General features: G+C 37.4%; 1 protein-coding gene and 1 long non-coding RNA gene across 5 annotated transcripts in view; one reads left to right on the top strand and one right to left on the bottom strand.

Moving 5' to 3' along the window:
- The window catches only part of cdkal1 (CDK5 regulatory subunit associated protein 1-like 1), a 395,716-nt gene that overhangs the window by 266,195 nt on the left and 101,770 nt on the right, over positions 1-27,751 (top strand). For all 4 annotated transcript variants that reach the window (XM_051866817.1, XM_051866814.1, XM_051866815.1 and 1 more), the window contains exon 10: positions 20,211-20,356. In XM_051866817.1, the coding sequence (XP_051722777.1) occupies positions 20,211-20,356 (146 nt within the window). The remainder of the gene's footprint in view (positions 1-20,210; positions 20,357-27,751) is intronic.
- LOC127497983 (uncharacterized) overlaps positions 24,397-27,751 on the bottom strand; it is a 28,418-nt gene continuing 25,063 nt past the window's right edge. The window contains exon 2 of the long non-coding RNA XR_007925736.1: positions 24,397-27,642. This is a non-coding gene — a long non-coding RNA (uncharacterized LOC127497983). The remainder of the gene's footprint in view (positions 27,643-27,751) is intronic.

The raw sequence follows: 27,751 nt of genomic DNA, 5'->3' as shown, positions 1-27,751 counted from the left end.
GATGAAGGCTGTCCTTTATAGAAATGCTTTTACCCTTGTAAATGGGAAGTGTGAACCGTCTGTTAGCCCTCGATCATCAACTGCTTAGTGCTTTGTGTGCTCAGTGGAGTCCTGTAGCACCTCCAAGGCCTTCTTTTTTCTCACTGAATGAATGACATTTTATTGGATTAATTATCCTGTGCATTGCAAAGTGAGAGCAGGATTTTAGAAAGGGAGTTATCTGTTCAACAGCTTTTCTTTAATCTGATGAGAAGTGTGCATATTTGAGACAGTGATACAGGCTCAGGTACAGGAGACGAAACCCTTTTACTGCCATCTATGTCACATTAGGCCTTCCAGCAGGGCGAAGATCATAACCATGAATGTTGAAGGATGGACCTGCACTGGTTTCATGATAATGGCTGTCTGCATATTGTGAGCTGCAGAAACACTAGTTTAAAACACTGCATGAAAAATATTGTGAAGAAACATTTGAGGAAGAGCTTATATCTGCACTTCTCTATCATCCACATATCTGAGTCTGCAGCAAAGTTTTACTACAAACACAAACATACCTGTTTATGAATTCACTTCTTTAAGTCAAGTCACCTTACCTTTATTTATATAGCGCGTTTTACAATGCAGATTGTGTCAAAGCAGCTTTACAGTGATAACTGGTATATAATTTTGGCTGCACAGCAGCTCTTAAAGAAAATGGTATCATTGTCCATCTTAAGTAAATTCAGTATTGATTCATTCGTTGTAAGAATCAATAGTTATTAATTTAGTTAATTTATCTATATCAGCACTGGAGTGAACAGTGATGTCATCATCCAGCTCAGTTCAGTTCGCATACAATGGTGTCAATGCAGGCAGATCAAAACATTGTTGAATATCAAATGTCAAGTGTTTCTAACTAAGCAAGCTAAAGGCGACAGCAGCAAGGAACCCAAACTCCAACAGGTGACATCAGGTGGCAAAGAAGTGTTAAAATGGAGAAAAAAACCTTGGGAGACTACGGTAAACCTTGGGGTAAACAGAGAGACTAATATTAGCATAGATGCCATTCTTCTTCTGATGTAACGAGTACATCTGGTGTTATAGGAAGTGTTCCTGGTTCTGGCTGACCTAATTTATGCAGCCTAACAATCTTTTAACTGATTTGAAAACATAAATTGATAATGTGTTATGTGTATGCCAGGTTAAAGAGATGCGTTTTTAGTCTATATTTAAACTGACAGAGTGTGTCTGCTTCCCGAACAATGCTAGGAAGATTGTTCCAGAGTTTAGGTGCCAAATAGGAGAAGGATCTACGTGAAGGAGGAAATAGACGTGAAGGACTATGATGCTTTAAGAGCTCGCTCAGGTACTGGAGAGCTAAACCATTTAGTGCTTTGTAAGTAATTAGCAAGATTTTAAAATCTATACGATGTTTAACAGGAAGCCAATGCATTGTTGACAGAAGAATTTTCCTGAATTTAGTAGTAGGAAATTACTGGTCATCCAATTTTTTTTTTACATTTTTATATCAGCTATGCATTCCGTTAATTTTGTAAATTGGTAAGTTTAGTCAGGACGCAAAGAAATATAGAGCTGAGTATCATCAGCGTAACAGCGAAAACTAACGCCATGCTTCCTAATGATATCTCCCAAGGGTAGCAATGAAAAAGCAAGTGGAAAAAGCAATGGTCCTAGTACTGAGCCTTGCGGCACTCCATATTGAACTTGTGATCGATATGACATTTCTTCGTTTACTACTACAAACTGATAATGGTCAGATAAGTATGATTTGAACCATGACAATGCAATTCCACTAATGCCAACATAATTTGAGTATTTAAAAGAATGTTGTGATTGATAGTGTAAAATGCAGCACTAAGATCCAGTAACACTAATCGAGAGATACAACCACAATCTGATAATAAGAGCAGATAATTTGTAACTCTAATGAGAGCAGTCTCAGTACTATGGTACGGTCTAAATCCTGATTGGAAATCCTCACAGATACCATTTCTTTCTAAAAAGGAACATAGTTGTGATGGTACTGCCTTTTCTAGTATTTTTGACAGAAAAGGAAGATTTGAGATCGGCCTGTAATTGACTAATTGTCTAGGATCAAGTTGTGTTTTTTTAATGAGAGGTTTAATAATAGCCAGCTTAAAAGTTGGTACGTATCCTGATGATAAAGATGAATTAACGATGTTAAGAAGAGGATCTATGACCTCTGGAAGCATCTCTTTCAGTAGCTTAGTCGGTATAGGGTCTAACATACATGTTGTTGATTTTGATGATTTAACAAGTTTAGACAATTCTTTCTCTCCTAAAGCAGCGAATGAATTGAATTTTTCCTCAGGGATACTATAGTGCACTGCCTGACGTGATACTGTAGTAGACGGTTGCATGGTTATGATTTTCTCTCTAATATTGTCAATCTTGAAAGTAAAAAAGTTCATAAAGTCATTACTGCTGTGCTGTTTGGAAATATCAGAAGTTGAAGCTTTATTTCTTGTTAATTTAGCCACTGTATGAAATAAATACCTAGGGTTGTGTTTATTTTCTTCTAAAATATTTGAAAAATAAGCAGCTCTAGCAGTTTTTAAGGCCTTTCTATACTCAATCATTCTCTCTCTCCACGAAATGCGAAAAAACCTCTAGTTTTGTTTTCTTCCAGCTGCTCTCCATTTTTCTGGCTGCGGTCTTAAGGACCCGAGTGTGCTCGTTGTACCACGCCGTTGGACTCATTTCCTTAATCTTTTTTAAGCACAAAGGAGCAACTGAGTCTAATGTCCTGGAAAAGAGAGAGTCAATAGTTTGTTGCAACATCGAGGTCTTCTAAGCTATCTGGTATACTAAGGCAATGAAACTGATCAGGAAGATTATTTATAAAGCAATCTTTAGTAGTAGAAGTGATGGTTCTACCGTATTTGTGGCAGGGAGGCAGTTTAGCAGCCTTGGCTAAATGTAGCATACACGAGACTAGATAATGATCTGAGATGTCGTCACTCTGCTGCAGAATTTCAACGGCATCAGTATCGATTCCATGTGACAATATTAGATCTAATGTATGATTACGACAATGAGTGGGTCCTGACACGTGTTGTCTAACTCCAGTAGAGTTTAGAATGTCTGTAAATGCCAATCCCAAAGCGTCTTTATTATTATCTACATGGATATAAAAAATCATCAACAACAAAGACTTTATCCACAGCTAGTATTAACTAAATCAGCAAATCCTTTGATAAAGTCTGTGTGGTGCCCTGGTGGCCTGTATACAGCAGCCAGCACAAATGTCAACTTACATAATGTTACATAAAGCACCATCACTTTGAAGGAATTATATTTGAAAGACTTTTGAGTAATACTGTAGATATTACTATAAATTACAGCAACACCTCCCCCTTTGCCTTTCTGACGAGGATTGTGTCAATAATCGTAACCTTGAGGGCTAGACTCATTTAAAGTAATGTAATCATCTGGTTTTAGCCAGGTTTCTTTCAAATACAGCACATCTAGATTATTGTCTGTGATAATATCATTTACAATAAGTACTTTTGAAAAAAGGGATCTAATATTCAGCAACCCAAGCTTTATCATTTGTTTATCAGTATTATCTCTTTTTTTATTTGTTGAACATCAATTAAATTTTTACCCTTAAATGGGTTTGGAAGTTTTTTGTATTTACTAATTCGGGGTACAGACACAGTCTCTATGTGATTAATATCTAAGTGAAAGAGTTTCTATGTGTTGAGATTTATCTGACTTCTGTGACATGAGACAGCTAGCAGACGGTCGGTTTAGCCGGTCTGTCTGCTTCCTGACCTGGGCCCCAGTTTGCCATGTTTCAGCTCTAAGACTATGTGCCATATTACTAGAGAGAAGAGCAGCACTATCCCAGGAGGGATGGATACCATCTCTTTTCAACAGGTCAGGTCTGCCCCAAAAACTTTTCCAATTGTCTATGAAACCTATATTATTCTGCGGACACCACTTAGACAGCCAGCCATTGAGTGATGATAATCTGCTAACTATCTCATCACTCTGACGAACAGGAAGGGGACCAGAGCAAATTACTTTTTCTGACATTGTACTTGCGAGTTCACACACCTCTTTAATGTTAATTTTAATGATCTCCGACTGGCGAAGTCGAACATCATTAGTGCCGACGTGAATATTTATTACCAACAGTCTAAAAGTTGTGTATCACACCTACATGAACACTTTACAGACTGTAATTAATTCTCTTCAAATACTATAGAGCTTTAAGTTATGCTATATTTTGTGTATGAGCATACAGTAGGCTAAGTGAAATATATAACGATATTTACATATGACTTGACTGTTTATTTTAATTAATATCAAGAGTCTAATAGGTGTGCATCATACCTGAAATCTACATGAATAATTTACAGTTGGTTTCATGACTGTAAGTCATTCTCTTCATATGCTATTGAAGTTAGAAATGTTGCGTGTAACTTTAGAGACGATCCCTAAATTTGCGAATATCGACCGTCCAATGTCAAGCCAACTTTATGCCAATATTTCACTAGCAAACGATTAGCATCAAACTTTGCGCATTATGTCCATATTCTGAGTCAACCTGCTTGCCTGTAGCCTATAGCCTACATTCTCAATAATGTGCGAGTTTGGTGGTTTTTCACTGTATTTAGTCTATAAAGATAAGTTAAGTGTTCTATATGTCCCGACGGCAGGGGAATCCAGGAGTATGATGTATTAAGGGAAACCCCAGTACTGCAGCACAGCACCACGATAAAATGAAAGTTATATGTCTACCTCAGATTTAACGTTTGAATTGTACATCAGCATCTGGGAATAACATTATAATCTTGTTCACTGTAGAGAAAGCTGCTTACATGTAGGCTACACAGGGAAAGTAACAGTGACACTGAATTAAATGTAAACACAACTTTTGTGTCTTTATCACCTTTTCTGCATATATACTGTCCCTGATAATCATCACACATGCACTTACCACTTGCTCCGTTAATGTAAATCCATTTTAATGAACGAATGACTCTCTCCACCCATCGCTCTGCTCTTCGTCAACACGTGCTTGCACCACCTGCTGGTGAGGTTGACTAACAGCAGATGGAGATTATGCTTGGTAATCTATTGCTTTTCCTGCAGTTCCCGGATGTGAAATGTTGAAATTTTAACCACTGAATTTGTGGATGTGAAATAAAATGGACCGAAAATTGCCTGCTGAATATTATAGGTTGTATTTTTAAACAGAATCAATATTTTGGAAGTGAAATCTGAAAGGTGAATATGGATTGCATTTTTAACAATGAAAATGTGTGTGAACTGTTTTGAATTGAAATATTCACAGCTTAAATATACAACCATGTTCAATTTCAGCCCATAAAAATGCAAGCCCTAAAAATACAATGCATTAAAATACAAGCACGGTTAATGCAATGCCTATTTTTTTTTTTTTTTTTCAATTAGTACAATTCAAGATGCTTTTTGTTTCAAAAACATATGGCATTACTTTACTTCCATAGAATAGCCTTCCCCAACTTGAAGACAGCATTTTACAGGAAGAAGAGTCAGCGTTGTTGCACTAAATGTTAATGGATTCAAACAATTCATGATTAGCTGAAACATGTCTCCCATGTGAGACCAAATATTCTCTTTAGGGTTCAAATCTGGACTCTGACCAGGCCAAAACATGTGCCTAATGGACTTATTCTTAAGCCACTTCTTGGCTGTCTTTGTAATTTGAGCATTAGAATTGTCTGAAAAATAACATCTGATAATTCCTCTTTAAATAACTTTATTTATTTATCATTTGTGAGAAGCAAGCTATCCTGCAATATTATCCTGTACTCCAAAGCATTAAATAACTTTACACAGTGAAGTAGCAGCTAAAAACCAATACCAGCAGCTAAAATGGCTCCCCACACAATGACGACTCCTACATGCTTTACTGTGGTAGAGATGCATTTATTATTATATTTCTCAGTAGATTTTGGAAGATACCACTTTGGAGCATCACCATCCACACACAACTTCCCATATTCTGCCAAAAACTTATTTCTTTCTTTTTTTTTTTTTTTTTTTTTTTTTTTTTTTTTTCTGGGCCAGCAATGGCTGTTTAAGTGGTGCATTTGCTTAAATTTTGCTCAAATTTCCTGACCAATAATTTGTGGTTAAGACCATTAAAAGTTTATTGTTTAGACATTTTTTTTTTTTTTGGAACTTGAGTGTATAGTGTATATATGGTCCATATGACTTGTGAATATGATATGAGAACTTCTGCTTTCTGTGAAGAACAGACTGAAATTCGTTATTGATCTTCCATGTCGCTGCAGCTCTCGTATTTCATTTACACTTCACAAATGTGAATAATGAGATTTGAGAGCTACGACAGAGTCTCTCTCAGTGAATAACAATCTAATTTCAGTCTGTTCCTCAATCAAAAACATCATGTAACCCCAGAAGACTTGGAATAGTGACTTGTATGATTTTTTTTTTTTTTTTTTTTTTTTTTTTCAATCTGTAAATTCTCAGTTTGTGTTATTTTTGTTGTTGTTGTTTTTTTTTCATCTTGATGCATTTAGTTAGGAGGTTTTTAGCACCAGACCACTGTTCTCATGGATGCATGTGGAGTGTTTCTGAACCCTTGTCAGATTACAGTCTGGAGCAGTCAAGACTCCAGTTAAACATCGACACAAAGAATCATTTCATCTCTCTGTTCTCACTTTTTTTTTGCTGTACAGCAGATGTACATCATCTAAAGAAAAGAGCCACACAGGCTTTGATTCATTGGCTTGCTGGAGAAAGATGAATAGGTTTCGAGCTTAGAATTAAGAGTTATACACCATTTTAATCTGTGGAATATCATCTTTTATTTGTGGTCACTCAGAGTAAAAACAAAATGTTGTGCTTTTTGCAAAATAAAGAAAACTAACATGATGCGTGATCTGTCGTCTCCCTCTGAACGAAGTCCAATCTGATAGTTCTCAGAAAATAAACTGTAACTCAGTGAATACTAACCACAAAAAAAATAGACTTATGTCTAAAGAAACGTTGAAATGTCAGGTTTTAAATCGTGTAAGTCAAATCGAAAACAAAAATTCTGTGTTTATGTAATCTGTATGAAAAGAGACACATGTCAGAAGTCCGTGATTCAGCTCATTATCCGCTAATGCGGCCACGCCCACGGAGCGAGCGCTATTCAGACGCAAATTCTGAGGCAATACATGTATACATCGTCTCAATCGTGTAATTATTGTCTTGAAAAGTGTTTATCTGTATGTTAAAGCCATGGTTAGAGACCTCTGGAAGACATGCCGTTAGTTCCTGGAATGTCCTGTTCTTCTTTAGATTAATTTGTGGACTAAATGCACAGAGCGCCCTCCGGCTGCAAGTATGAATTGAAAACACAGTATCCAGCGTTCATAGTGATGACAATAAATATTGAATAAATATTACTCCTCTGTATAGAAAACTGACATAAACATATGAGAATCCATCAATACTTCTCCAAATGTGCATGCTTTTAAGCTAAAAGGCTATATGAAATGCCATAGAGGTAACATGAATGTTCAGATGCTTTGCATCACAGAAATACATTATATTTTAAAGTATATAATAGAATACCATTATATTAAATTGTAATAATATTTCACAGTATTGCTGTTTTTTTCTGTGTGTTTGATATACACCATGATGAGCTTGAGACATGATCACAGAGGGTTTTTTCACAGCCTACCTGACTGAAAAGCCTCATTATTATGCAGGTCATTAGAGGTCTTTATGTGATTCTTTTGTCTTCTCAGGTGTGAATTACCTCATTATTCATGATGATTCACCCCTCCACGCATACTGTGTTTATTGACAAAAAGTGTCTTACAAAAACTAAATCAATATATTGTTTTATATGAATGAGTAGGCAGGATAATTTTTACATCATTTTGAAGCAAAAACTCTAGTCTACAACCTCCAATACCCAGAAGTCTTGTGAACACAGATTTAATATATTTTTTTTGGCCTTATTTCAGTGACTTTTTCAGTGAGTTTTTTGTTTTTTCAATAACCACGCATAAACGTTATTTCTTCAAAAACACAAACATGTACATACATGTTCCTCATATATTATTGTAGCCTAGTTTGTGCTGAATACAGTGTAATGACACTTTTTCCATTAATATGTTTATGAACAACTGAAAAAAGCACAAATGTCAGGGCATGTCAAAACTTCTCCAGGGCCCCGAAAATCCCCAGACCCCAGAGGATTAATGACAGTTAAAAAAAAAAAAAAAAGATTCCTAAAGAATGATATTGTGCATCAGAAAGTATAATATCATGCCACAAGAAAGTCCTGTTTTAATGCGTCTCATTTACTTTGTTTCAGCATGTCTTATCTGGTACATATCTGGTCAATCTTTAAGCCAAAATTATGTACCAGTTATCGCTGTAAACAATCTGCATTGTAAAAAGCGCTATATAAATAAAGGTGACTTGACTTGACTTGACATATGTGAACCATTGGGGCTGATTGGCTTGCGTGTTGTGCTGCATGTGGCTGCTTTGTTTTTATTTGATCAGAGTGTCAGCAGAGTGCTCCTCCTGTGTCCCTTGTGCACCTCCTGTGTCCCTTGTGCTCATACTAAACCACAGCAGGAGAATAGTGTGACGTCTGGGCAAAGTGATCTGACCATGTGATCTGATCTGACCCTTCTGACAGATTAATTGGCACATTACATGAATACAGGATTTCGGTGTCCTATTACTGATGTATACGTATGTAATAGTTTTATTTTATACTTTTGTGTTTTATTTTTTTTTATTTTTCATTTCATCCCAGAGTTCCATTCTTATTGCAAGTGCGTGTGTTGTTTATAATAATAATAACAATAACAATAATAATAATAATAGTATATTTCTTGATATGTTGATTTGTGTGAGTTGCAGAGTTCAAAATGAGTTGGTTTTAGGCTGAGGAGGCTGTTTTGAAACATGCAGAATGTTTTTATAGGCTGTCAATCTCCTAAGATTAGACTTCATTATATGTAAAGAAGTATTTGCATTTAATTATATAGATGATTAACCCTCTGGGGTCTGAGGCTAATTTGGGGTCCTGGAGTAGTTTTGACATGCCCTGACATTTGTGCTTTTTTTCAGTTGCTTAGAAACATATTAATGACAAAAGGCTCATTACACTGTATTCAGCACAAACTAGGCTACAATAATATGTGACCAACAAGCATGTACATGTTTGTATTTTTGAGAGAATTCTGTATATGCATGGTTTTTGAAAAAAGGAAAAAAATAAGTCACTGAAATAAGGCCTCAAAACACATAGTAAATATTTTTTCACAAGATACTTGGTAACTGTATATTTTAGTCTAGAGTTTTTGCTTCAAAATGATGTTAAAATAATTTTGCCTACTTAGACACATAAAACAATGTATTGATTTTCTAAGACACTTTTTGTTTAGGAAGGCCATATGCACAGAGGCGTGAATCTTCATGAATAATGCTGTGATTCACACCTGAGGAAATTAAGACCCTGCCCCAAATGAGCCACATAATGAGCCATTTAGTTTGGAATGTGACTGAGTGAACTAAGAAAGAATACAATGACAAAAGAAATATATCATTTTTTTGTTTGTAGTTTATTTAAAATATAGTTATAAATGAGAGTCAAAGACACATTTTTGAGTACACAGTTATACCTGGAAATAATAAAAATAAATAAATAAATAAATAAAAAACTTTCCTGCTTCCCGACAGTGATCTCAGTATCATATGCATGCAGTCCAATGTGGGCCAATATCTGTCAAGTCAAGTCAAGTCACCTTTATTTATATAGCGCTTTTTACAATGTAGATTGTGTCAAAGCAGCTTTACATTGATAACTGGTACATTGTTTGGCTGCACAGCAGCTCTTAAAGAATAGTGTCAATGCAGGCAGATCAAAGCACTGTTGAATATCAAATGTCAAGTCAAATGTCAAGTGTCCCCAACTAAGCAAGCCAGAGGCGACAGCGGCAAGGAACCCAAACTCCATCAGGTGACATCAGGTGGCAGACAAGTGGCAAATTGGTGTTAAAATGGAGAAAAAAACCTTGGGAGAAACCAGGCTTAGTCAGGGTGCCAGTTCTCCTCTGGCCAACAGTGCTTTGTTACAATTCAGGTTGCTATCATAAGTCCAATAGGATCGCAACATTAAAAGTATTTATTTCAGTTCCATCCAATTGAGGATCGTATTGAGGATCACGCCGGTATGGACGGTTGTTGAGGAACTGTGTCGTGGTTGTCGTGTCGATGAGGCCCTCACAGTGGATGATCTAGATGATCTAGGCCCTCACAGTGGATGATCTGGTCACTATGATTCTCAAATTTGTGAGATAAAGGGGGGGGAAAAAACCCTCTGTGAGCTTGTTGATAACAGGATCATATTTAAAATAATTTAAAATATTGGGTTTCTATTTTAATATACTTTAAAAAATATAATGTATTTCTGTGATGCAAAGCTGAATTTTCATTATTCATTGTGAACAAAAGCTTCATATGGCACTAGACTATTTCATAATCTATTCAAAACAGGCCAAAGAAATCATCTAAACATTCATATTACCTCTATGACATTTTATGTATTATATTTGTTATATTATAGAGCCTTAATGTCTGTATTATAATATTCACAGACACTATATCGCGATTAGAATAAAGAACTTAAGAATGAAAAAAAAAAAAACCATTCACAATCATCAGCTTGATCAAGTTGATCCCCAATTGAAATGAAATTGAAAGTGCTCTTCCTTGAGGTAGATTCTTCCAGAATTATTCCTCACTGCGTCTCAAAACGATGTACATGAATCTGACTAAGCTTGATGCATTTTTCCAAGCTGATGTGGACGTTCACTCTCTTGATCACTTCAGAATTTGCATTTGAATAGTGTGCGCGTTCTATGAGCATGGCCGCATTAGTGGATAATGAGATGACTCATGAACGACTGACATCTCTCTTCAAACAGATTACATAAACAGAGAATATTTGTTTTCGATTTGACTTACATGATTTCAAACCTGACATTTCAATGTTTCTTTGGACATGTCTCATGTTTGTGTGATTAGTATTCTTTAAGTTACAGTTCATTTTCTGAGGACTATCAGAATGGACTTCATTCAGATAGAGATGACAGGTCGTGCATCATGTCAATTTTCTTTATTTTGCAAAAAGCACAACATTTTGTTTTTTACTGTGAGTGTACACAAATAAAAGAAGACATTCCACAGTTTTTAATAATATATAACTCTTATTTGTATGTCCAAAATTGCCAAAGTATTTTGAGTCTCTTTTGCACTGATAAGGAAAAACAAAAGCAAGTAAAGGCGCCGACGACTTAACCGACTCCAGAGTGTTAATATAATATTATTGTGATGATACTAGGGTTTGTACCACCTGGTTGGTTTGCTACTATTTGATGCTTTAGCATGTGTGTGCTCATGACAGAGTGATCTTGGAGGGGAGAAACATATAAACGCTGGCCACATACATATATATGGTTTCTGAAAACAAAATGAACCTTTATAAGAAAACAGCATGCTTGGTTAGGTTGATGTGTTCAGTTCCTCCATCCTCAATGCTGTATTGCAAAGAACTCTTTATTCATTTTTAACTGAGCATGTAAGCATCATCGGTAGTCTTGCCATCCTTAGGCAATACGGAGCTGTAGTGATTGGATCAGACCGTCTGCTGTGGTGGATGCTGGGGAGTAGAACCGGTCTCAGTGTTTAGACAAAAGGCTGCTGTGATGTGTTAGTGGAGTGTGGGACCACTGCATCATCAGCAGGTGTCTATGCTGTGCTAAACACGTCTCGCAGGCATTTAAATCATTCTCAGCAGTCACTGATCCCATGTGCCATGTGCCACCCCCCCACCCCCAGTACGTGAGACGTGTTTTTGGCTTATTGTCCGCCCATAATGAGCTCAAAGCACATATTAGCATGACTGCATAAATAAATGTTTTCCTTGAGTAAATAATATGCATATTAAATGATGCTTTGGGCTACAAGGTGCAGGACATACAGACAAGAAGAATAATTATGTTTGTTAATTAACGCTTGTGTGTTTCACATCTGATCAGATCTGTGCGTCTGCTTTGAAATTAAAGCTGTATGCTTGCCTTTGAAAGCTAACAGCCACATCTTCATATTTAATATCCAACACTCCCCCAGCAATCTGCATAATAGTATCTTCCACTTTTGAGAGGATGAATTACAGTATAGTAACTTTTGTGGGAGCTCATTTCAGTGAGCTAACAATATCATGTGTTGACCAATGAGAGATGATGACCACACTCTGCAGCAACTGATCAGACAACTAGTACTCTAGTTATGCTTTTAGCAGATGCTTTTATCCATAGCAGCTTACAAAAGAGGAACAAAAGCAACTTGTCAAAGAGCCAACAATACAGGTGCTGGTCATATAATTAGAATCATCAAAAAGTTGATTTATTTCACTAATTCCTTTCAAAAAAGTGAAACTTGTATATTATATTCATTCATTACACACAGACTGATATATTTCAAATGTTTTTCTTTTAATTTTGATGATTATAACTGACAACTAAGGAAAATCCCAAATTCAGTATCTCAGAAAATTAGAATATTACTTAAGACCAATACAAAGAAAGGATTTTTAGAAATCTTGGCCAACTGAAAAGTATGAGCATGTACAGCACTCAATACTTAGTTGGGGCTCCTTTTGCCTGAATTACTGCAGCAATGCGGCGTGGCATGGAGTCGATCAGTCTGTGGCACTGCTCAGGTGTTATAAGAGCCCAGGTTGCTCTGATAGTGGCCTTCAGCTCTTCTGCATTGTTGGGTCTGGCATATTGCATCTTTCTCTTCACAATACCCCATAGATTTTCTGTGGGGTTAAGGTCAGGCGGCAGTTTGCTGGCCAATTAAGAACAGGGATACCATGGTCCCTAAACCAGGTACTGGTAGCTTTGGCACTGTGTGCAGGTGCCAAGTTCTGTTGGAAAATGAAATCTGCATCCCCATAAAGTTGGTCAGCAGCAGGAAGCATGAAGCATGTATACCAGAAACTTCCTGGTATACAGCTGCGTTGACCTTTGACCTCAGAAAACACAGTGGACCAACACCAGCAGATGACATGGCACCCCAAACCATCACTGACTGTGGAAACTTTACACTGGACCTCAAGCAACGTGGATTGTGTGCCTCTCCTCTCTTCCTCGAAGACTCTGGGACCCTGATTTCCAAAGGAAATGCAAAATTTACTTTCATCAGAGAACATAACTTTGGACCACTCAGCAGCAGTCCGGTCCTTTTTGTCTTTAGCCCAGGCGAGATGCTTCTGACGCTGTCTGTTGTTCAAGAGTGGCTTGACACAAGGAATACGACAGCTGAAACCCATGTCTTGCATACGTCTGTGTGTAGTGGTTCTTGAAGCACTGACTCCAGCTGCAGTCCACTCTTTGTGAATCTCCCCCACATTTTTGAATGGGTTTTGTTTCACAATCCTCTCCAGGGTGCGGTTATCCCTATTGCTTGTACACTTTTTTTCTACCACATCTTTTCCTTCCCTTCGCCTCTCTATTAATGTGCTTGGACACAGAGCTCTGTGAACAGCCAGCCTTTTTGCAATGACCTTTTGTGTCTTGCCCTCCTTGCGCAAGGTGTCAATGGTCGTCTTTTGGACAACTGTCAAGTCAGCAGTCTTCCTCATGATTGTGTAGCCTACAGAACTAGACTGAGAGACCATTTAAAGGCCTTTGCAGGTGTTTTGAGTTAATTAGCTGATTAGAGTGTGGCACCAGGTGTCTTCAATATTGAACCTTTTCACAATATTCAAATTTTCTGAGATACTGAATTTGGGATTTTCCTTAGTTGTCAGTTATAATCATCAAAATTAAAAGAAATAAACATTTGAAATATATCAGTCTGTGTGTAATGAATGAATATAATATACAAGTTTCACTTTTTGAATGGAATTAGTGAAATAAATAAACTCTTTGATGATATTCTAATTATATGACCAGCACCTGTATATGTAATATACAATGCCAGGTGTGTTAGACAACTAGATTAGAAAATGAGTTATAGAAGAGGGGAGAGGAGGACCTCATTCCACCAGAGAGGAGCAGAAAGGGTGAAGGGTCTGAAAAGCGACTTTGTGCCTCCTTGTGAAAGAACAAAAAGGCATCGCTCATTCATTTACCATAGCTGGCAGTAGGGAGCATATACTTGTACTTTCGGTCAGGTTAAAGACCTCCTTCCCTTTGTTTTTTTTTTTGTTTGTTTTTTTTTTTACGTTTCAATTTTTTTCTTTAGTGAGTCTGTTGTCCTGTCCTCGGTAAGTCATTTGTAGGTGTCCGATGACATTCGGTTTGACTGGCTCCGTCATACAGCATATTGTAGATCAAGTGACACGTTGTTCACTCTGTGAGGTTCTTCGCATGTTCTAGTGCAAGTGGGCCCAATTTATCTTTACTGCTAATCAGTCACTATTCTTAAAACAAATTAATTATTATTTTTTTTTATTATTATTTATTTATTGATTGATTGATAGATAGTGAGAGGTCATTTCAAATCTAGGAAATTATAAAAAGTCCACACAAACCACACATTTTGAGTGATTTACAGCACAGAAGAATTTGTTCAGATAAAGGCTTAAAGAACATTTGTCAGACAAATGAATGTTTTTAAAATGGCAGCTATAAAACCACTGTTGAGCAGAAAACAGGTAGGGGACAGTGGGGTAAGATGAGCGAGTGGGTAAGTTGACCCACCCCCTGTATCTTGGCAATCGTACACTTTATTGTCATGTGACCATATATTTTGGAACCACCCATCATTTCTGCCAGACTGTGAAAAGGAGACGCTCATGGGAGGAGTGGAAGGCACCTATTTACTTGATGATAATTTTTTTGGCTTGTCAAAGTAAAATTTTAGCATAACAGATGTAATGGCATCAAAGCAAATTTTGTCCAGGACTAAAAATATTTATGATGCATATTAGTCATTTAGCAATGGATAAAACCATGCAAATCATTTAGCTAAATATTAGCTTGAATTGGTAAGCTAGCTAGTTTTTTTTTTTTTTCCCCAAAATGGCAGCTATGGGGCAAAGTGAGACAAATGCAGTGGGGTAAATTGAGCGAGCATTGTAACTTACCCCACCACAAGGCACTTAAAGGTTAAAAGTTAAAGGGTTCATGAAATGGATTTTTTTTTTTTTTTGTTTGTTTATTATAATGTTTCCAGAACTTATAATGTTAATATGATTATAATTTAAAAATAAATGGCTAATTTATAAAGCTGCATTTCAGCCACCTCTAAGTGGGCACAGAAATACATGACTAGTTTTTAAACAGTTTTATTCACTGGCAAGTGCTTGCTGGATGGTCCAGTATGGATGGAGTTGTGGGTGGTTAAGTGATTGGCCACCCTGTTCCAATAAAACTGCGACGTCAGCAAGGAGGTGGAGGAGTGATGATTTGAGCTGGAATATTGGGAAGTGAGATGGTAGGTCCCTTTAGGGTCCCTGAGGGTATCAAAATCAAAATGCAAGATATGTGGATATATTCTGGCGTGGTATAAAAAGAGGAATCATGCCTTCTAAAATTAAAATAAATTTCATCCCATGATGCAAAAACACCATTAACTCCTTGGTTGCTATGGGCATGGGCCACCATCATCCCCTGAACTCAATCCTATTGAGAACTGTGGAACGTCCTTAAATGGAAGCTCTATGAGGGTGGGGGGCAGTATACCTCTGGTAGGCAATACTGGCATCCTCAAATGAAATACAGGCATACTGACATATTTTAAGATATATCAGTGCAAGTTACATTCAGTCAAAAAAGCTCAAACATGCATTTTAGTCTAGGACTAGCTTAAGCCTTGTCTGTGAAACTGGGGGATTGACTTACAAGTTCAATGGATCAGAGAGTTGTTCTCAAAGAAGGGCTCATACTGTATATTAATATGTAACTTAAACTGTATATTTGTTTTTTTTTTTTAATTATTTTATTTGAAAAAATTATCTGTCCATGCAGTACATACAGGTTCATCTCAATAAATTAGAATGTTGTGGATTCACGTTCATTTATTTCAGTAATTCAACTCAAATTGTGGAACTTGTGTATTAAATAAATTCAATGCACACAGACTGAAGTACTTTAAGTCTTTGGTTCTTTTAATTGTGATGATTTTGGCTCACATTTAACAAAAACCCACCAATTCATCTCAATAAATTAGAATACTTCATAAGATCAATAAAAAAAGGATATTTTAAACAGAAATGTCAGGCTTCTGAAAAGTATGTTCATTTCTATGCACTCAATACTTGGTTGGGCCTCCTTTTGCATGAATTACTGCATCAGTGTGGCATGGCATGGAGGCAATCAGCCTGTGGCACTGCTCAGGTGTAATGGAAGCCCAGGTTGCTTCGATAGCAGCCTTTAGGTCATCTGCATTGTTGGGTCTGGTGTCTCTCATCTTCCTCTTGACAATACCCCATAGATTCTCTATGGGGTTCAGGTCATTCGAGTTTGCTGGCCAATCAAGCACAGTAACACCATGGTCATTGAACCAGCTTTTGGTACCTTTGGCAGTGTGGGCAGGTGCCAAATCCTGCTGGAAAATGAAATCAGCATCTCCATAAAGCTTGTCAGCAGAAGGAAGCATGAAGTGCTCTAAAATTTCCTGGTAGATGGCTGCATTGACTGTGGACTTCAGAAAACACAGTGGACCAACACTAGCAGATGACATGGCAGCCCAAATCTTCACTGACTGTGGAAACTTCACACTGGACTTCAAGCAACATGGTTTCTGTGCCTCTCCACTCTTCCTCCAGACTCTGGGACCTTGATTTCCAATTGAAATGCAAAATTTACTTTCATCTGAAAAGAGGACTTTGGACCACTGAGCAACAGTCCAGTTCTTTTTCTCCTTAGCCCAGGTAATGTGACAGTTGTAGCCCATTTCCTGAAGACGTCTGTGTGCGGTGGCTCTTGATGCACTGACTCCAGCTTCAATCCACTCCTTTTGAAGCTCTCTTAAGTTCTTAAATCGGCTTCGCCTGACAATCTTCCCAAGCCTGCGGTCATTCCTTTCACTTGTACACCTTTTTCTACCACACTTTTTCCTTCTAGTCAACTTTCCATGAATATGCTTTGGCACAGCACTCTGCGAACAGCCAGCTCTTTCAGCAATGACCCTCTGTGGCTTACCTCACTGTAGAGGGTCTTGATGATCGTCTTCTGGACAGCTGTCAAGTCAGCAGACTTCCCCATGACTGCTGTTGGGATTACTGACCTAAACCCAGTATTTATACGCTGAGAATGGTAATTTAATAGAACTTGAAATTAAATATTCTAATAATTTGACATACTGCATTTAAGATCATGATTGGATGAGCCATGTATAAATGATTTACACTACCATTCAGAACTGTTTTCTGTTATAATATATTTTAAAAATGTAATTTATTCCTGTGATGCAAAGCTAATTTTCAGTGTCTTCACTGTCACATGATCCTTCAGAAACCATTCCAATATGCTGTTTTGCTGCTCAAGAAACATTTGTTATTATTATCAATGTTGAAAACAGTTGTGGTGCTTTATATTTTTGTGGATTCTTTGATGAATAGAAAGATCAGTAGAATAGCATTGATTTGGAATAGAAATCATTTGTAACATTAGAAATGTCTTTACTGTCATTTTTGATCAATTTAATTTTAAACTCTGATCAATTTAATATTTTAAACTTGCTTAATAAAAGTATTTATTAAAAAAAAAAAAAAAAATCTTACTGACCCCTTTACTTTTGAATAAGTTTGCGCACACATGTGAAACACATCAGTTGTACTACTGTATGTACATGTGTTAGAGATGTTTGAGATGTGTTTTAATGTAAGGTGGTCTAATAACAGCAAAGCAAAGTTGATGAGGTGTGATGATGGGGATTGACGGGTTACATTGTCTGATATCGTCATTGTTTGCTCACATTCAGTGGCTTCATGTCAGCATTCAGCTCTCTTGTGTTGACTCAGTGTTTAGAGAGTTTAGCTTTGCTTTCCAGCCGTTGATCATCTTAGGAGCTGTCTTACCCTGATTTCTCTGTTCTCTAGGACAACAGAGGGATGTAAACTGTAACCAATATCTCGCTGCTTCTCTGGGGCCTCATGTATAAAACTTTCCGTAGATTTCATCCTAAAAGTGTGCGTACGCATAAGTTTTTCCGTACGCACAAAAGTTTTTAGAATTATAAAACCATGCGTACGACAGAAAGAAAGCCTCCGCAAAATTCCCTTTATAAAACCCAGTCGGCAGAGGATTATGCGTACATTAATCTCCACTCCATCTCCTTCCTGAAATAACCATATATGGAACTTACAACGCCTAGTTTTACTATGCATTACATCATCTGCATATCATTTCCATGCATATTCCCATCCACGTGACACCATGTTTAACGGTACAAGACATTAGGAAAATATGATTTTATAAGGCATCACATTACATTGCTAAAATCATTTACTATCCTTGTCTTGTTTTAGAAAAAAATTAATCAAACTTGTATAAATTACTGTTCAGAATGTTTTCAGTGAAGAGAATTCTTTTCCACTGGCCAAATAGTATTTTTAATTGTTTTAAACCAATCAAATTTATGCAATTTTGCCAATAAGGTAAACATAGCCTATATTTGAGAATGTTTATATATTTTTAATTGAAACAGATAGGCTGCCTTATTTTGCATTGTAAATTATTGTCTCAGTGCGTCACTGACAAAACATTTTAAAAATAAAATGTGCATATCTTAGTTTCCTTCAAAATCTATCCTTCAAATACAATGGCATTTTTCATAATATTGGGAAGACCATGAAATGGGTTATTTTTAGGCTACTTTCTGTCTGTGCATGACACCAGCAGCACACCTGTGTTCAGCAGAGGTTGTACAGTACTGTGTACAGTAGCTACTCGTAAGACAATCACCGAGCGATTCCTTCAGTGTCTGTCATTATGCCATTATGTTGCTAAGCTATCTGCTTAGATGGAGTGCGCATTATTGATCATTATTTGTGCAAAAATATTTTCTCAGAACATGAGTTCTGCTTTTTAGAACACAGTTAAAAGGAATTATCATGCGCCAAGCAGCCCTCACTTGTAGTTAAAACATTAAAGCACAGCATGCCACAGAAAAAGTGTTCAAAAGCAGCGCATCCACTACAAATATTTCTATTTAAATTAATATAAAATGTTGTAACTTCTGGATAATGATTTAATGTAATCCAATGTAATGTAATGTCCAAAGTAATTAATTTCGGTGCTTAACTCCATTGAGAGTGACATACTTAATCTAAATGTGAAAATTGAAATGTTTAAATGGACAACAGAGTTTAAAATCATTCTGTTTACTTCATTACTTCGCACACTCCAGTAAAAGAGTGTGTACGTGCGGTCTAGAGTTCCTGTACGGTGCGCACATATTTGCACGGAAAATATGTGCGTGGAAAATTGAGTGCACACATTTCAGTGCCTTTTTTGTGCGTACGCAACGTTTATACATGAGACCCTAGACCTTTCCTGAGTCTGGCTTTCAAGTGTCTTTCTGTGTGCCGCATTCCTCTCTTAAGTGTAATGTGCCTGGTTACCAACAGACCTCTGGGATCCAGATAATTAAAGCAAAAGTTAAATTGCTCCCACTCAGCTGTTAAAAACTGCACATGGAATGGTTTATGAAAGGAAGACTTGATGTTCTCACATCACAGGAACAAAAATACAAGGACTTTGCATATGTTTTTTTTTATTTCCTTCTGAATTATGTTTGATGGGGCTTCAGCTTTGTATATGTTTCTCTGAACACTCACAGATGATCTTGTGTTTACCACTGCAAACATTGTCATCAGCTCCTATTGCAGCTCTGCAGTGAAACATTAGCTGTCTAAGTTAACCCTGAGCAATTGTGGTGACATGGCTAGATTGTGTTACTCTAAACCTCTGATGTGAGAGACACACTACAGACATCTCATCTGAACACAGACATATTAAGTGCCACATTTGTTGTGTATGTGTTGTTTAATGGGCAGTTTAGCTTTGCTGATGGTTTTGTCATGTTACAGAGGTCTATAACCACTGGTGGAAATCAAAGCTTTCTCTGTCTTACATTCTTCTTCCATCACATTGTTTGTATTGTAGCTCACCTCCCTTTTTTCCATCCAACAGGAAATGGCCAAAATCCTCAACCACCCGAGAGTCTACGCCTTCCTCCATGTGCCTGTCCAATCAGCATCCGACAGTGTCCTGATGGACATGAAGAGAGAGTACTGCTGTGCCGACTTCAGACGGGTCATGGACTTCCTCAAGGAGAAGTGAGTACCTACATTAACCTACTAATGATCACTGTTTCTTCATGATGGACACTTGACTGGTGCTTCCGGTCATATGTGTGTTGATAAACAGACAGTGAAATGCTTTTTATTCTTTTAATGCTCTTAGACTGACGTTTGTCATCCATGTGTTGAATGCAGGGTAATGGTGAATGAAGTGAGTGCTACACTCAGTAGTATGGATTAAATCTTGCCATTTCGCAAATGCCACTTTTTATGAGTTTGATAAGCTTTTCATTACTGTTTATGATTATTGCGCTCAAGTGAATTTGTTGGAGAGCAAATCAATGAGTCTGAAACACTGAAACATGGGTGCTTATAGAGGAAACAATAGAGGTCAGTCAGATATCGATGTGTGTAGTTTAAAATTGAGCAAGAAACACCCTTCATCCTTCTGATGACATCATATTGTAGTAAGGAGCAGACAAATGTGCACCTCTGTATGGACGGAGGATATGCATCACTAGGTGGGACTGTCCCTGTCCTGTCTGTTTTTGTTTGTCTGAGTGTATGTGTACTTGTTTAGCTGTACTTGTGAGGGCCAGTTGTCCTCATTAATATAGTGAAAAATGTGATAACCAACTTGTGATGGTATTTTGTGTGTTGGGTTGCAAAGCGAGTCAGGCTGGAAAGTTTGTTCAGTGTTCAACTTTCAGAATCTGAATCACTGCATGTAAAATACCTGCTCAGTCTGAGCCCAGGCTGTAAGTCACACAAGGTAGTCCAGGCCGTTTCTTCCACAATCAGGACATATTTTATATAGCAGTGATCTGGTGACTCTTGGAAGGGCTCAGGCAGGAATGAAACCCATTATAGGATTTTGAGTGTATGGCAGTAGAGCCTGAGATCTGCACTGAAACATTTGACCACTGGAATTGTGTTCAAAAACGGCCAACAGTGAAACTGAAAATGTGTTTGAGAGAAAGAGAGCGAGAAACAGATGTTGTGTCTGCTTGTGTCTCCTGCTCTATTGTGACTCTTGTCGGCAGGTGCTAATAATCAGGTGTAAATGTGACTGTTGATTCAGGTAAGAAATCGGTCAGATAAACATATTTCGACTTTCTACAGAAGGATCAGCCTTTATGAAGGCAAATTATCACACTATGACTACAGCAGCTATCAGCAGTGTTTGTGTGTTGAACATGTGATGCTGTACCCCTTCAGTAGATTCCCTGCCATCCTCTTTTACGGTTCTCAGTGTTGAGGTAAATGGTGAACACCCTGTAGTAAAGGCAAATGAGAGGTAACATGACTTTCTTCCTTACAAAGTTTTTCTCTGAATGTCATAATTCGTTACATTTATATAGTGCTCAAAGCACTTTACATATGGAAGGCGGAATCTTCTCAACCACCACCAATGTGCAGCATCCACCTGAATGATGTGACGGCATCTTTTACACAGACGCCGACTGACCCTTATACCTCAGACAGATAGCTCACTTTACCAGCAGCAGAGGTCATGGAGGTCAAACTCCTGTTACCATATCAAGTGGCACAGAGTTGTTTCAGACAGCTCAATGCGTAATTTCTGCTCACCACAGAACTTTAGACAAGTAACGCTGAAAAACCTTTCCACTTGATGTCAGAGACTGGGTTAAACTATATGTGTGTGAGATCCCGGAGGTCTCATCTGACAGCCATGGTGGATTTGGAAGCGTAGAGGCAAATGTTCCCACATGACACAGATAGAGTTTGGTTATGGGGTGAGAAAAGGACTCGTGGGAGGGATGAGACAGTGAAACTGATTTGTTCCTATGTTCAGCCTGATAAAGAATCATTTGCTCTGCTGGGATGAAGGTTTACTCTGGCAACCTGTTTGCAGGACACAAGATGAGAGGCCTCATCATATGGATGGCACACTCACTGGTTCCTGCTTAAGACTCTTGCAAACTTCTTGTTTCGCACCCAGGTTGCCAACAAACCCCATATATTGCTTCCTCTGAACTTTCCAAGAGTCATTATAATACAATTTTCACAATCTGAAGTCATCAGCTCCAGCAGCCTGTCAGTCTGTCTGAGAGGTGTTTAAGCCTCAGTGAGTAGGACTCCTAAAAGCCAGAGCTATTACAATCACCTTCTCTCATGCTAAATTAAAGTGATTCAAACTCCAGTCTGGAGAACAGGGTTAATGACACTAGCGTTTGATGAATGCAGTGATAATGTGCAATAAGTGGACTCACCCAGTGTGGAACAAGCTCAAGATGAGTCTGCTTCTCCGGTAATATCACGGAGAAGTCATTAAAGGTGTTTCTAAGGAGAGCTATTGCTTCTCAATGTATTTATGAACCCCACAGCCAGCACCCATGATTCCAGACCTCTTGTGCAGTGATTGATCATAAGAGCAAAATAAATAAATAAATATAAAAAAAATACAAACAATATCTGTAAAATTAAAAATGTGGCTGTTAGGGCTGCACGATTAATCAGACAATTATAAAAAAAAATAAAGAGAAAAAAAAATTAGAGTTGAGTGTCCTTCTGTGAGATGATGTGGCTTCTTACACAGAATAAAGCAGTCGTGTGTTTATTAGTCATGTTTAATCAATCAAAACGTTTCAATCTTCTGTTTATTCAGCTACAGCGATAGTATGGGATTTCCTGGAATGACTTGTGTTCTACTTCGGCAGCAGGGCATATTTGCAGTTTCTGCACGAGAGCGCCCTCTTGCGTTCAGATGGAGAATCATTTACTACTGATCACAGAGCCGTACAGCTCTGACAAGCTGCGCATAAAATAATCGCAACCTTTGCCAAATCATGTGCGAAAAAATTTCGATAAATCGTGCAGCTGTTATTTTAATTATGATGCCTTTAATGACAAATAAGTGTAATTCTCATTTTTTATACAGAAAAAATTACTGTATTATTTATATAGTATTTTTTTTCTGTATTCTTAAAGGGATAGTTCACCCAAAAATGAAAATTATCCCATAATTTACTCACCCTCAAGCCATCCTAGGTGTATATGACTTTGTTCTTTCAGCCAAACACAATCGGAGTTGCATTAAAAAATATCCTGATTCTTCCAAGCTTTATAATGGGAGTGAATGGTGAAATTTTTTTAAGCCCAAAAAAGTGCATCCATCATAAAAGTAATCAATACGGGGGTTAATAAAGGCCTTTTGAAATGTGAATTGATGTGTTTTTGTAAGAAAAATGTCCATAATTATAACTTTATAAACTGTAATCACTAGCTTCCGGTAATGATCGTACAAATCTAGTTCCGGCGGAAGAGTGAACATTGACCCAACGCACGACATATTGATGAACACGGAAGAGCAGAGGATAGAGCAAAACAAAACACCGGTCTCAAATTAGAAGTCTAAAACAAGATTTTTTTTTTTAGTTTTTTGCCCAGCCCTATTTGTTTGAACCGCGAGAGGCGTCTACTCTCACCTAAGCTTACGCTACGCCTACGTCCTACGTAATATGCCGGAACTTTATTTATGTATTTATTCTGTCCTTAATATTTTTCTTACGAAAACGCATCACTTCAGAAGGCCTTTCTTAACCCCCTGGGGCTGAATGGATTACTTTTATGATGGACGTATGCGCTTTTTTGGCAAAATGGCACCATTCACTCCTATTATAAAGCTTTGAAGAGCGAGGATATTTTTAAATTTTTATTTTTTTGTGTTTTGATTGTGTTTGGCTGAAAGAAGAAAGTCATATACACCTAGGATGGCTTGAGGGTGAGTGAATTATGGGATAATTTTCATTTTTGTGTGAACTATCCCTTTAAGAATACAGCATTTTTTTCTGTATAAAAAATGAGAATTACTATAAATTGTCATTAATGACATCATAATTAAAATAACAACCACATTTTTAATTTTACAGATATTGTTTTTTTTTTTTTGTTTGTTTGTTTGTTTTTTTTTTTTTTTCATTTTTGAGTGAACGATCCCTTTAAATTACATACATGTATGTAAAATTACAAAAAAATAATGGCAATAATAATTCACAAAATCATCACCAGATGCCAGAAAGGGACAGTTGGCAGCATTGCTAACACAGTAAAGGAAAAAAAAAAAAAAAAAAAAAGGTTAAGGTCAAATGACTGGCAGCTACCAAACAAATATGCAAAATTAAAGTAAAATATCCTAATTTAAATAAAGTGCAAAAACTTTTACAAAATTTTTCATTAAATGTTTTATAGAAAAACACTCTTGTTTTACAGGTGTTTCCTGAATTATTACAATCAAACACCTTCAGAACGTTAAACACAACATCTGTCTTCAATTATTACAAGCCAGTTTGACTTTATTTCTTAGATACAAAAGTTCTTAATGAGATTTGACAGAGGTTTAGATGTTGATGTTTTATTGAAAAAAATAAAATAAATAAAGTTTGATGTCATCATTATGGTGATCAGTGCTTGCTTTAGTTGACCCTTGACTTATGGCCCTTGACTATATTGCCCTTTTCTCTGGCTGCTTTAACTGTGTTTCTAAAGCGCATTTGTTATTGCAAAAAAATGCAAGAGAAAATCTGGTCAGATGATGTTGGCTACTTATTGGTGGTGATATAGTCATGTAGTGGCCTGATTCACTAATACTACCCAGAGTCAAATCTCTGATTAAATCTCTGATTAAATTATTTAATACTACAATATGAGTTGTTAATTTCACAATGTTCACTGTAGATGTTTTAAAACAACATCTAAACCTGTTAATTCTCAATAAGAACTTTTGTATGAAAGATATAAAGTCAAACTGGATTGTAAGAAGTGAAGATGTTGAGATCTTGAGAAAACTGTTATTGTTTAATGTTCTCTTGGGATTTAAAGGGTTTCTGTATTGTCTGAGTTTTGTGGGCTGTTGTGCTGAAGAGTAGAGCCTGTGCTTCAGTCAAGGATGAGCCGAGAAACATTGATGTTATGCTGCATGTTGATTTATTTAAAGGCAGTAACTGTGTAGTCACTAATGCAGTGATGTCTATAGTTACATTAGCTCAAATGTGTGCTAATTGATGTTCTCAAAGGTTCTTTACCCTTAGGCCTATCAGAGGCCCTCACATTCAGCTGTTAGAACTGAAGAACCAGCTGTGGCAGCAAAAGCAGCTTTCTGAGCACCTTATCAACTCAAATTATTTTCTTCTCTTCTTTTGTCAAAAATTTCTCTCATCTCAGCCAGGAGAGAGTGACATGATAACCTTTAACATCAGTGTGGGCATCCATGAGCATTTTTAAGCGTGAGCCGCCGATTAAAGGGCTGTAACTGTTGTGGATCTTTCAATATTGTAAAATTACTTTGAGATCTCTGTTGACTTGATATGTGATTGACCACACAGGTTTTACCCTAATAAACCTGTTTTAAGGTCTGTAAATGTTTGAGTTTGGATGAAGATCAGTGTAGAGAAGTGTTGATAATGTGAGACGTTCTTCGTGAGTGGCGTATCTGTTCAACAGATGCACTGCAGCCAACGCCAGTTTTTTGGGTGGTCTCAGTCTCGTTAACAGATTACACAGGCGTTAAAAGCAAAAAAAGAAAATTAAAATAAAAGAAAATAAAAGAAAAATTTGACCCCTTGTTTCATGATTTTCAGATTAGTGTAGGGGTGGATGAAGATAAACATTTATTCATGCATGCACCCTATATTTTGTTGATTAATTTTCATTTATTCTCAGAAGTCTTCATTTCTCCCTGAATCTGCATGGTCTTTGTCTTTAGTTCACAAATAATAATGAATCCTGAGGGTTAGGGTTAGAATGTGGAGTCTTTCTTTCTGTTTTTCTTACACTGACAGTATAAATGTTAAAAGATCTTAATACTTGAATGTAAAGTTTTATAGACAGATCATTCAGTTTTGTGTGATTGCAAGAACAGGAGTTGTCATCAGAGGTGAAGCATCAGTTGTTCTCTGAATCAGATGCTGCTGGTGATTCATGATTCAGATCATCAGCACACTTGAAAGTCCAGTGTAGACAATCCGCTGCTCTTTCAGGCCGGTAACTGAACTTGGTCCTTCACCAGACAACGTTTATCTTACACTTTAATTTTGCTGAGAGGTGTTGAAGCATGTGTGAGCGTGCAAATGCAGTGATGGAGAGTCACGACTGATGTTTACAGACTCTCTCTTCTGTAGTCTGTTGCATTCGCTAGACAAACAGCCTCTTGGGCGATAATGTATTTGTAGTTAGTCATTATGTTTCTCAATACTGTGTGATCTCACCAGTGTTTCTGTCCTTGGGTTAAACATAGCGTTACCTGTTGATGTTTAAGCTCTGATTCTCTGCTTGATTGCGTAACACATTTAGTCTCTATCGGTCATAATCCATAGTCACCACAGTCGGCACCAAATTATTGAGTCTTTTTCTTTCTGATGTCTTCTTTTTAATAACACCCTGCCATATTCTCGGTTTCTGCCAAGTTCCCGATGGAGGAAATTCAATTTCTGCTGTGTGGAGTGAAGTAGACAGAAACAAAAGCAGTGTTCATCTGTACTGTGATGCACCTCTCTTTCATTTAATGTTGTGTGGAGAGAGGTGGACAGAAGAGTTATGGGAACAAAATATATGTAGTATATTTAGTATAATATATATAGTGTTTCTTCTTTTTAAAACGTGATGACTCATTTGTTTTGCTTTTATAACCATTATATGGTAAATTGCATTTTATTATTTGGATTTAGCATATCTTTTTTTTTAATTTTTTTATTCAGGGACAGAATTTCTGCCATTTTTTTCTCCCAACGCAGGAGGAGTATGAAGTGTATGTGTAGTTAGTGAGACTAAGGATAGGTTAATGTTTCACATGTACACAGGACACCGGAGTGGAGCGAGGGATCAGGGTCCCTTGAGGCAGGAGGGGAAATTTTGGCGCTCTCATGTCTGACTGGCGGGATTTCCCTCTCTTGGCACAGGCTCAGCTCACTTGCCACCCTGAGTCATGCTGTTTGTGTCCTGAAACTCGTTGTTTGTTTCGCGCCAGTTCCCGCCAGACGCCTTCCCGCCTCCTCTGCTCTGATTCCACCTGGTTTAGAGTCTCTTGACAACTCTGTCACTCTCTGTCTTGTTAATCTGTTTGATATGAGTCATTATGTTTTGTCAAACGTGCTGACTCACAGCGCACACACACGTCCACACTATTGTATAATAAAATGACTCGTCGCGTCATAGCATTCACTGTCACGCACATGCATCAACCCACTTAAACTGTTTCGCATCGGCTCTTATGGCACAAACCCCTGTTTTCCACCTGAGCAAGAGCTGGAATCTGTGGAACCGGTTCTAGGTGTGTCGTGTGTAGGATGGGTCTTTGCTTCCCCCTGAGGGATGAAACATGAGAAGGACGGGTCATTTATTCTGTTGAAATACTGTTTACATGCCTTAATGTGGATAGATGCCTTTAGATGATCTATTCATATGTTTGTTTGA

The sequence above is a fragment of the Ctenopharyngodon idella genome, chromosome 16 (genome assembly GCF_019924925.1).
Source record: "Ctenopharyngodon idella isolate HZGC_01 chromosome 16, HZGC01, whole genome shotgun sequence".
NCBI lineage: Eukaryota > Metazoa > Chordata > Actinopteri > Cypriniformes > Xenocyprididae > Ctenopharyngodon > Ctenopharyngodon idella.
Note: the sequence above shows the minus strand (reverse complement) of the source record. Positions and strands in the feature narration are given on the sequence as shown.